Here is a 12,908-nt window from a genome sequence, read left to right on the forward strand (position 1 = left end):
GGTCAGGTGTTTCGTATTTCAAAAGTGTCTTAAACTACAAGGACTACGTTTTGAAAATCCATACAGACTCTTTAAAATCCATTTTTTATGACATCAAAATATGTTCTAAATTATCTGGGACATAAATAACTTTAAAATTATGACAAATGAAAAAGTTGCTGCACGAATATTGGTTTCTGAAATTAAGTAATTAAGTTTAGTTTATTCAACACGTGGTCCTAAAATTATCCCATTAAGCTCTAAATATAACTACATAATAAGGGCTGAAAAATTATAATTTCAACGACTGATGCGATACGTCTAGTCTAGTTTTTAAGACGGGGGATTTGCGGGTATATTCAAAATAATTTTACCATACATTTGCTATTAAATCTTTTGTTCACTAATGAATCATCTAAGCAACAGGACTGACTAATTGATTGGCGCGTTGTTACGGTTGTTAACTAACATCGGTGATTTCATAATGACAAATTGCTGACTTGCCAAGGGTTTTCATGCGCTTTTGTTCAGAGGAACTTATTGCTCCAAATCATTCTTCATAAAGTATGAGTATTTTAGTGGGTAGAGTCTGGACATGTCAAAAAAAATTGCTATTTTTGACATGTCTCACGCGGAGATTATTCTTCTACTGATAACGTAGTTACGCCCATGGTACAACAAGTTTGTGTATAAGTTTCGCTGTATAACAAACGAGGACTCCACAGCTGACGAGGAGTGGCGTCGCGTTGCCGCGGAGACTCAGAGGCTCCTCGCCCCGACGGGGGGAGTAGGCAGCGTGGCCCTGCGTACCCAGGCGCCCCTCGGTGCGCCCTTGATCCTCTCCCCGCGCATGACCACTGGGCCGGGAGCTCAAGCTAGCCTGCTTAACGGTACAGGCGCGGGCGCAGCGGCAGGACTCCTCTCACCGGGCGAGCAGGCGCACCAGCTGATCTACGCATCGCCCTACGCTGATTACGCCAACTACGCTGCGCTGACGGCCGCCGCCAATCCGCTCCTGACTGCGGAGTACGCTGCCGACCATACCGGTGGGTTATTCGACCGCTAATCTTAAGGGAGGCAGAATACTCGTAAACGTGTCCAAAAATTACGTTGAATGAATTTCATTGATTTAGTGTAGTGATATTTTGCGTAACGTTTATTCTGCGACCCACGCGTTACGATATTTGTTGACACCGATATCTCGGGGTCAGCAAATATATACTAATACAGGTACTGGGTACGTCGATACAAGAATATAGTATAAAGCTAGGTAGGGAAATTCATTATGAAATTATAGAATAGATTAATAACTGCATGTTTCAATTTGCAGCTTGATTTCGTTGAGTAAGTTAATTTCAATTTTGGTATGACTTGCCCGCCTAACCCTTTATCGCGATGCGCTAACACGTGTGAGTTGTATTTCTAGAAAATGGTAACAGACTAATAAGGAGAGCCAAGACCGCCGGATTAACGGACTAATACCAGGCTAAATTATTTGAAGTGTGAATTAAATGTTTTTCGTGGGGTTACAGCGTCGAGGTACCTTCTTGCTGGCTTTTGACATTGGCCGCATTCGCAGACCTCGATAAGATCCGACAGGCTTCAGTCACCGGCCTTCACAACATATTTACCGTCCTTGACAGATCTGTACGCGAATGCCTTTCTAGAGTCATAATATCGATTAATCTAGAATAAGATTTAATTAAGAACAATTTAGTTTTAGTTCCGATATTTGTACCTTAAACGTTATTTCTTTATCGTCTGTTATGTACAGAGTATAACTTGTTTAAAACAAAGAGTTATTTAATATATAGCAGATTTTAATATTTACACAGAATTAATATATGTTTATTGCAAATGTTTATATGGTTTTATCGAATCGGGCTTTGGCAGTATTGTTAGAGGGCGTAGCGTAACGGAGTGTTTTACTGCCCGTAGATTTATTAGTTACCGATACGTTCACATAAGTTTTATCGATTACGAACAACTTTAGTATGCCCTTGCTTGTAACAAAACTAATAAATTAACAAATATTCACATTTAGACTTCACACTTGCATGTTTTTTCCAGTTGTAAATAACATCGAGTTTCTATTAACGGTGAAATCTCTGAATTACGAACTTTCAGCGATTACAAGCAAAAGGGACCAATTGCGATTTGAAACAAATTTAATTCTTAACTTGATTAACAGAACTGATCACTTACACGATAGCTACAAAACACGAAGTTAGACGATATTTAGTTTACATTTCTCCCCAATTTTCGATCGTTTCATTGAATTATTTTATTAGTGTAATCGTATTTATACACATACCATAGGTTTAAGTATTTTTAGACTTCTGAAGATTTATATTTTAGCTTAGGAACGAGTGAGCTTTATAATTTAATTGACGTCATTTAAAACTTCAAATTTCAAACCAGCCATTATCTGTACCTTATTGAGGGTCGAATACCCAATTTATCTTTTTTTCCAAAGCAATAAAATAGGTTGTATAGAATAGAGCACGTAGGTTAGTTGATAGGATTTCTGCCAAAATATATCTTCGAAATTATACACACTTTAGTAAAAACTATGTAGAAATAAAGTCAGCTCATGAGATTATGTTTTTCACAGCATTTACTAATCACCCAGGACTAAATCCCGTAAAAGTTCATTCCAGACTGAGACTCCCAGCAAATATGTCATATTTGTGGTTGTCAAATCCTGGGTGGTAATAAAAAAAAACATTGGTTGATGAAAATGCTCTGTTCAGACACAGATGATAAATATCCTGTGCCGCTAGGTGTCGTGCGGAGGGCGGGACGTCTAGCGCAAGTGAGGGAGCACCCTTACCAGCGCACTGCCTTACCCGCGCCTTAAATTTCCCGCCAAAACTTCTCACGCCGCCATTTTGTTGAAAAGGTGAGAAGCGCGCACGGAACGCATGCTTACTATGAATATGCTTGTTAAATCTATTAAATTAAAGAAAATAAGCTACGTTTGATTAAGAAGTGATAAACACGAATATGAATTAAAAGATTAAGTATTGCCTGTCTTAATCCAAATTTCGTCTAATTAGCTTTGTTCTTTTATTTAATATCGCTTTGTAGGATTGTCTAGCAATCATGTTCGTCAGTAAGAATGCGTAAGCGCCTTTGCTTATGGTATCTCTGTGTCTTATTTATTATGTACTTATTTTTAATTATAATTAGTTCGTATAGGTATTATGCCCCTCACTACTTCACACTGGATCTGAAGTGAATCTGCATAATTTTAAACTGTGATTTTTATATTTCATTTTATAGATTTTTTTTATTACGTGTTGCGATATCAGTAACAACCGAGACCCGGTAAACGTTACCAAATGTTGTTTGATGTCACAACATGTCTAACAGCTATTGTTATATCCGGGTATTTAGAAATTTAAGTGTGGGAAGAAGGAATCGGTGTTATATTATTGATTCACTCAATTTCCTGCCAAATAGTTCTCGAGGTGCTTAGTTCGGGTTGTGACTCCTTCTTTCCCTATTACCCCAGTATTAGTCAAAGGAATGAGCATTTATGTGTGCCATCTATCCAGTATTAGACAATGCACCTCCTTTGACTCGATATAAACATCACAAGTTTTCTTAGTCAATTAAAAGTTTTTTTATAGTTGTTTCTATTTGCCTTAGATTATTACTTTCGTATTTGAAAGGTTTAGTTTAAGTTTATATTATGCACTTGTGTCCTTGTGGATTATAAAGGCGTATTTAGATTTATTTTTCACGCTTTATTATAAAATCGAATCGCTAAATAGATTTATGGAGATTTATATTGTAAAATGTTTCAATTGTTGAATGTTAATAGCAAATGCATTTTGATTGATATATTCAATAAACTATCTGAAATTCTCGTTGGGTTTTCTTTTTAGCTTGACCGCGATATTGACATCTATTATAAAAGTCGATAAAGTTGATGACGTTGTCTATGGTATAGGCTTACACTAACCGCTCCACAAGGCCAAGTACCGTTTGTCTACGATATGCACTGTCATAACTGCTGAGTCACAAAGATATGTAATTATTATATGAGTCACTAACATGCAAATATGTAAATCTTATCACAAACTTATTAACAACTTGAATGCTATCATATATACGATATTTTGAACGATGTGTTGAATAACTTACATACTTGCATCGGGTGCTATGGTTATATTAGAATATTATTATTATGCTTGTTGCGCAGTGTTTGACACGAAATGTCTCAAGCACTGCAATGGGGACTATTGGGCATTTAATCCTATATTGTAGTTCATCATACTAAATTATTATTTAACATCAACCATTAACCGCGTCAACTAATTAAATAGGTACCTGTTTTATTAACTAGAATGTTGCGGCACGAATGCCTGATAGCCTCCCGCTGTTAAGTTATTTATATTAAATTCCGTACACCTACGTCGATCCGAGGTCTCGGTTTACCGCTTTTGTTAGCATGCCCCGGTTTTATCGACTGTCTTTTGTTTATGACATCTACCCTCAGTTTAGCTCTACATATAATCAATGATGTTTGGTAAGTACATACGCGTTTGATAATATCTAGAGTATGACTGGGATATGAGAGAAACAAACGACTGTCGCCGGGACTTGCAGCGCACAGGCGTTGGACCCGCTCGCGATTGAGGCTACGTGTAGTCGGACCATGGCATTTCAATCGATACTAACATTCTGTTTTCTCTCTTCTCGTTAACCCGGCTAGGTGCGTGCTAAGGCGCCGAGGCACTAACAGAAGAAGACCGGCGTTACCCGGCGCGTCGTAACATTATCATCGGAACATCGTCCACCATTTAGCTATGTTGGGCCTTTCACGTTAACATATGTATTTTTAGCCTAACTATTAACATATGCCTGTTATGTTTATAACATAATGATATTAACAATATATATTTATTGTGGCACACGCCATCGACTATATTCACTATTGTAATGTATTTTGTTGTCGCTTGATCTTAATGTTTAGCACGAGTAGGCTAGGATTCCCTTCCTGTTAGCGCTAAATTTTTATTTACTATGATTATTGCATTAAATATTTACGATCTAAAACATAGTGAAAATTTAGTTGTAAAACTTTCACAAGATTTTTTCTACGTTTTTTTATATTTTTTCTAGATTTTATTTCATATTATGCTTTCAATGTTTTTAATGAAAACATCTGATCTATGTGGTAGTCTAATTTAGTACAAAGTAAATATTAAAAATGGATTTTCGAATCTGGAAGGTCAAGATGGCGGAAGTGGTAGTAAGTATTCTGGTTGACATCCGGTTATCAAGATTCGACTGTTGACTTTCGATTATTCGTGTACGAGTCGACTTTAATTTTGGCAAAATAACTTTATAACCAAAGACTATTGATAACAGACGATGCATCTGTTGTATTATTGAAGAAGTCTTCCTAAAATAAATAAAAATGTCGGTGCGTACATGAATTGTCCAGTTACATAGATTTATTTTTATTTTTAGTGCTTAATAATTTATATAAAACGTGCATGCCAAGTGCCTTAATACATTGTAAAATGTTCATGTTTTTTGGTTCTATACATATTGTTATTCTTGAGTAGTTAAGGATAGAAGAGATTAAATTATTGTTAACTTTACTAAATGTTAATTTTATCATCTAAATCAATGGAGTAAGAAATTAATCTCTTTATTTTCGTAGGTTTAATGTTAGTTTGTATTTTTGGTATTTTTTATATCAGCCATTGTTGCAATCTCGTTCGAGAATCTCTAGAACTGTCTCGACTCTGATCCGCAACTTGGGAATAGTGTATAAAGCAATATTTTCAATAAAATCATTTATTAGTTAGTGCAATAGATATATAAATTCTATGTTGAAACGATTTCATATTTTATATTTACGAGATCTGACATTGAGATTAAATCTTTATAGAGTGAAAATATTTAGTTGAATCAAGTTGAAGAATGCAATTTATGCCTTAGGCTTACAGTACACGTGTCCTCAGAATATACATCATTTTTAAAACGCTGTCCGTCCATTATTACTTCATCGTGTTAGTACTTAATTTGTTGGTAAATTCAATAATCCGCAATACTAATTAAGTTTATCATTATCGGTTTATATAAAAATAAGAGATGCAATCTGAGGCCAACGCTCATAACGGGTGAAAACTATACACATATTACGCATCGCGAAAAAATTCCAATTTCAAATTTGTTTAAAAATATTTCGATAGATGTTCTAAATTCAAATTTTATTTTTAGTCTATTAGTTTGAATTCAAATTATCAACAAATATATGCATTTACTAATTTGCGATGCCATACAAAAGCAATAGAATAAGAATACAATTTGTCGTACAAAGTTAATTCACCATATGTTAAGTATATTAAATATACATATATATACAGCTGCTTAGGGCTTGCAAAAGCAACGCGATATAACTGTGCCATGCATGCCTAAATACGCAATAGATAACTTTAGTTAAGGGTGTTAAAATGTTGTATTTCAAAAGGCCGAACAATTAAAAAATTATCGATGGATGTTTTACTCGGTGAAATAGCAATATTTGGAGATCTCTGATTGATGTAGTCTTTGAGTATGAGGGCATTAGACGTGTAAAACCAACGTCTTATTAATTGTACTTATTGTTCTTGGCAATAAAAATCAAGTGCCTTAATGAACGTGTAAATAATAATTATATATCAAAAAGTATTATAGATGGAAATGAATTCTTAAAATTGTTTTCCAAAAACAAATTATCTATATTGAATCTATTATAGAGATATTTTACGATAAAATTTGGTTAAGTGAGATTGTGCATATTACTTATGTGTTTACGTGTGTTTAAGATTTGGCATTAGTAAATATATTATTTCAAAATTTATGGAGATTTTATTATTTCTTTATAGTTACCTCTATTGTATAGCTATAGTAAAGAAATACATACATATTAAATTTACAGAAATTAAAAAAAAATATATTGTGAGCTGTAGAAATTATTTATCTGGAACTACTGAACCGATTTTGGCAATTCATCCAGCAGTAATGAGACAGACATTATGTGGTTGACATAGACAAGAATTACATTTTTAAATGGATATAATTTCCTTGTTAACTATAATTAAAGTGTACATATGGAAACATGGAATATCACATATGAACCATGACCATACCAGATGGAGACAGTGATTTTTATGTTAAAACTTTGGTTTATTAAAATTATAGACAAAAACAGGTAACAAAAAATGAATTATTACGCCTTATCACCAACATGCGATCTCATAGGAATCTAGTAATGAAAAAGAAATACTAAAGGTAAAGTGTAATAGTGTAACCAAATTAACAAAAATAAAGTTACAAGTATCAATAAAAAACGATACAAATACTGAACAAAAATCTAAAATATTAAAAACAAAAGCGAATCTTGAGGTTCATGATTCGCAATTAATGCTAGGTTTCAATAAAAAAAGAACAAGAAAATACATATATGTTTTTCAAAGGCTACGATTTCTTTGAACTTTTTGCTATAATATGGCACAGAAGTATTAGTCATAAAGTGGCATTTGTTGTTCACGGAGAAAAGGTTTTTAGTCAGATAAGAGTCAGGCTCATGCGTGATGCACTACAGTCCTATTTTTAATTAGACGAAGTCAACTGACGTTTACGGTGTTGTCAGTTTTTAATGAAATAAAAATAGTGTTGTGACAAAGCGAATGATTGAAAAAACTCCTGAATTAATGATCGGTGATGGCACTAGTCACCAAGCCGCGCTTTGTAATAAGCCGTCAAAAAACTGATTGTAGTAACATACTTCTAGTACCTTACTTATATCAGAGCACTTTTATACAATTTTAAAATAGAAATAATATTATTTTATTGTTTGAAATGAACTATTCACACTCATTGTTCATTCATCTGATTGAACAAGAACTGAACGTATCACTATTACTTTAAATATGGCAACTTTATTTTACAAAGTGACATTAGCTACTGTCAGTTGGCTTCGTCTAATTAAAAATACGAACATACTACTAGTGTAAAATATTTCGTGTTGCGCCATCTAGTACAAACATAACTAATGTAGTTATATGACGTCCAAAGTAGTGTAATATTCATATAAATATATAAATAGTAGGGTCGATATCTATCAAGGTATAATGGCTAGACGTTAATTTAATCTTAAGCATGACCAAAATTCTAAGATATGTTCATTATTTTATCGAAAACTAACTAACCAATGTGCACACACACACACACAGCTATGCACTTTTTAAGGTATAATTGAATTATTTATTCACTTAATTTGCCTTTAAGTATGCGTAAAAGTAAATCAAAGTAAATTTTTGAACGTTTGAAAAGGTAATCATATTTTTGACTAAAGCGGCATCTCTTGAGCACAGTAGAATCTACGAGATCGTCTAGATCAGTGATTCCCAAAGTGGTCTTTATCGACCCCTAGGGGTCTATGACAACCTGCAAGGGGTCTACGTCAGCGAAAAAAAATTTGGGGGTCCATGAAATGGAGGTCCACGATAGTGGATCTTAGCACATACACTGATAGTACCTATTTACTTACATCATACTATCTTATAATATCAAAACATATACATTACAAACAAACAGATACAAAATATTATTTTGAGTAGTTTTAATTTAAATTCAATGAATAAATGTATAAATTAACATGCGTTTTTACTTTAAGTTTTTAACACTAAACTTCACTATAGTTAGAAATGTACAGGAAATCAATATCAGATAAGTAGGGGGTCTACCCAACACGGAAAAACATGGCAAGGGGTCTACGACACAAAAAAGTTTGGGGAACTCTGGTCTAGATAGAGAACGAAAAATCACGTTGTATCGGACTGTCACCCTGGCTATGTAAAATTCATAGTGCTATCCCGAAATGTAACCTAAATTAAACAAAAAACATTGAACTGAGAAGAAACTAGAAAGGTGGCGGATAATTGGATGGTCTAAATTTTCTATGACGCAACACCAGTGGACGTGAATAATCTCATTTAATATTCCGGACGTAAATTTTTGTATAGCGTCATCTAGCGGCAACGCGCTTAATCAAATCAAAAGTATACTTATTATTTTTTCTAAATAAGCACCACCTGTCTTGCAGCATATGAGTTTCTTCAATGTTATTTGTTCAGTGTTATTTTTGGAATTAGGTTCGATTTGAATAGATGGCGTAAACTACAGAAAACATAAATCAAAATAAAGCCGTAATTTTGCAAATTCATTGAATTTTCAATGAAATAAAGTTAATATACATCGAATACGTGTAATTTCGATTATTTAAATCCTGATTTTTTAATTGTCGCAAATAATTAGTGCAATAAAACTATTTACGAAAATATTTAAATTTTTAAATTTCAACACCATCAGAAACGATTTTACTGACTTTTTATATTTCTTACTGTAGTATCAATGCTTGAGAAAGTCAGTTTATTATATCTTTGTTCATAGTATGAATGGAAACGATCAGTGGAGCAGATGAATAGTCTTTGATGCTTTATAATGAATCAGCTTTCCGTGTCTTTCATCTACAAACAAATTGCATTCCTGTTTCGTCACAGTATTACTATGTCCTTAAGTTTAAACGTTGAAAAAACTTAATACTGATCCTTGAGCCACAGTGGCAGTGGATGCCGTTTTTTTTATGGCTCTGGCACGGTTTGTGCATTAGCCAGCGTCAAGTATACGATTTTTATAATTAGTGCTTTTTGCCTTAGAAATTCGACCATGTCCTCCATGTACGGTTGTAGGCACTCGCCCGGTACCGCACAACCTTCCCAAAGGCCGAGAGCAAATATAAATTAAATTAAAACTTGCCCTCGAACCGGGAATCGAACCCGGTACCCCTCACCTAGCTACCACTTAATAAGACCGCTAGGCTATGAGGCCCCTAGTGTATGCCGTTAGGTAGCGGTTTTTTTGCATCGTTGTTTAAACACACCGGCAATTTTAACTTTCGGGGTTGCCAGAAAATGGAATTTTAAATTTGCCATTCCCCACAGCACGGCAAATAAACAGGCCATAGTTTGTAAAACTGCATCGTTTTCGAGTTGCATTCTGAAAAAATCAACACATTAACACCGATGTATTTCAGAAGTGGCATTTACGCGCCACTTCCTTTTGTTTAATTTTACAACTAATGGAGTTTCGGGAATTTGTGCTATTTGACGTTGTATCTAGTTCCAAGTACTATTTAGTAGTATACATAGATATAATAGATTCAGAAAACGGACCACGCAAACGTGTTTATATAGTCTGTCTTTAGTTACATAATCAACATTCCAGTAGTGGTAAAATTTTTCAAAGATCGCTCTCATTTCTTCAAGTGATATAAAAGTTATATTTAATTTATTTACACCAAAATTAATTAGTTATATATCTCTAAAAAACTACCTTTAGTACTTGGAAGTTAGAATGCATCATTAAGAGAAAAGAAGGTGATACGTGGCATATTTCATCGATTTGGTCGTAAGACATACCGAATGTTTTGCTTCCGTAGTAGAAATTTCGTATAACGCAATCAGTGTAAGTATGCTCAGCCACGAGTTAGCCTAAAGATCTAATTTAATCTGTTCAAATATTATTGAGAGAAAAGAGAAAACTCAAAAACTACTTACTAAAAAAACTTGTCATTTTAGAGAATTTGTCGGAACTGGCTTCTAATATTATTTATAAAGCGTATTAGACGTCTTTTACTGCCATAATAATTACTTTACCCCGGTTATATTGAGTTATTTTTCAATATCCTGGATTTAAATTGGACATGCTCTTCAGGTGTCACAAGCTCTTACCTGTATAATAACAAACTAGGCTATGCATTAACGATAAATTACGTGTAATTGGATCGTTTAAGCTTTCTATAATAAATCTTCATCTTGTATAATGAAATTGTAAATTGCCCATCTACGAAACGCTTTGGATCTCGATCTTGGTGTTTTATAATTACTTAATAGTTGGGTCGCAGTCAAAATTATATAATAATAATTTATTTATAAAATAGTTATAAGTCCAGAGTTCTGGGAAACTAAATTTTTTTAAATAGTTTTTTTTAAGAATTCATGGCCTGAATTAAGTTCGGTGGCGGTTGTTGTATGGATAAGTTCTGATATATGTTAAATGGATCAGTTTGTTTGAAGGTGGGTGTCGACTGGCTTTAATTGTTTAAAACATGAGCTTATAACTAAGATAACATTAGGGGTTGCGACGCTGGACTAAAAACTAACTTGACTTATTGAAGAATTCGTATATCTAAGTGACACTTAATATGTTATTGGGCATCATCAGAAACGAGAATGTTATATTACAATTTATGAGTGTGGTAAAAAGTTATTGGCTTCTTTTAATTATTAACTCAAATATATCTTAACTAATGTTAGATTACATAACTCTTGTAATTTTTTTGTTGTAATAGGTGACCAAAATAAAAACAATAAAAGATTGGTATGCCTTTAAAGAGTAGATTAGCCGCCAGTAACTTATAATTTCGTCTTTAAAGCTGTCAAATATGTCAAAATACAGAAAAAAAATATTTGACAGGACGCCACATTTTACTTTTATTGATATGATATAATACGGAGCTAAAACCGCTTTGAACAGGTAAGTCGACAAAATGTTTTTTTTTATTTACTCCATAGCTTTTAAGCACGCAATTTACAAAAAATCTTAAAGCTTCTCTATACAATTATGTAACATAATTTCATTATTAAAACATTCACAAAGCTTCAACAACACAGTGTAAGGCTCAAGAAAACGTAGAGAATATATGGTATAGGATTGTGCGTGCGAGGGAGTCCTAGATGGCTTGGGGCAGTTACTCGTAAAATTGCAGTCAGCCCTGAGGGGAACGTCTCAAGAGTCAAGACGCCTGCATTCTTATTTGTGTAGTATACGTTGTCGCAGATGCTACAATAATTCTAACATGTGATATCAAATATTATTTACTAAGTGTTTTTTTTAAACCTGGTTAATACGATTACTCCCTCATCAATAACTTCCCGTGTATAAGGCTTTGTAACTCGCAGACACAAGCTACCAAATTAATTATTGTCTTAAATGGACATTTAATAATTTAGTGTTGTTAAATATGTTACATCTTTAACCCGGAATGTGATTGTAGTGATTTCAACGTTATTTAAAGTACCGTCGACACGATAAAAGGAGTATATATACATATATATGTGTGAGGGTAGTTGAAAACTTTCGTTAGTTCACATCGCCAGTAAGTAATATACAATACATATTTTGCATATCAATGTCGGCAACAGAGAATATGTTTAGACACAATAAATTGCGATGTATAATGCTGAAGATGGAACACTACTGGTACGCCCTCTGTAGGAGACATAAGAGATTAAGTGGAAACGTTTCTTTTTGTTAATAAATTGATATTATTAAGTCTGTGCATGTCGCACTCAACTTATTATGTACAGCTAGAATTGCTTTGTTTAATGGTTTTAGTAGACGACATGCATTTGCGAGTCGCAGCTACCAGGCGCTATATTTCATCTGGTTACCTTCCATGTACTAGGTTATCAAGGAATCAACCCGGACTTAGCCCCCGTCGAGGGCGCGGGGTCATAAAACTTCTTCCCCTTGCAACGAAATATACCAACACTCACTTTCAAATACGTTTAGGTTTTCATTGTTTTGAAACGTACCTTGTAAAGAAATCGTATTTTTGCGAAAATCTCCATACATTACTTTATTAGCAATTTTTATTACAAGTAGCAAACTATTTGCGGAAAATCTATCTTCTAGTTGGAACCTAGACAAAATTAAATTAATGATATTTTTTCAATCGATCGAACAGACTTTTTTATAGAAAAGGTAACGCAGGCAGGAGGCTCATCTGATGTTAAGTGATACCGCCGCTTATGGACACTAGCAATGCAGAATCACAATTGCGTTGCCGGCCTTTTATA

General features: G+C 33.9%; 1 protein-coding gene across 6 annotated transcripts in view; it reads left to right on the plus strand.

Annotated features, from left to right (window-relative positions):
• The window catches only part of LOC125060161 (protein held out wings), a 70,768-nt gene extending 63,924 nt beyond the window's left edge, over positions 1 to 6,844 (plus strand). For 2 of the 6 annotated variants that reach the window (XM_047664927.1, XM_047664926.1), the window contains exons 6-8: positions 705 to 1,025; positions 2,733 to 2,881; positions 4,703 to 6,844. In XM_047664927.1, the coding sequence (XP_047520883.1) occupies positions 705 to 1,025; positions 2,733 to 2,839 (428 nt within the window). In that variant the 3' untranslated portion in view covers positions 2,840 to 2,881; positions 4,703 to 6,844. Of the gene's footprint in view, positions 1 to 704; positions 1,026 to 1,511; positions 3,854 to 4,702 lie in introns of those variants that run through there. The other 4 variants (XM_047664930.1, XM_047664931.1, XM_047664928.1 and 1 more) reach the window with 3 other exon arrangements.
• Positions 6,845 to 12,908: the final 6,064 nt, after the last annotated feature.

Source organism: Pieris napi, chromosome 21 (genome assembly GCF_905475465.1).
Source record: "Pieris napi chromosome 21, ilPieNapi1.2, whole genome shotgun sequence".
Classification (NCBI taxonomy): Eukaryota; Metazoa; Arthropoda; class Insecta; order Lepidoptera; family Pieridae; genus Pieris; species Pieris napi.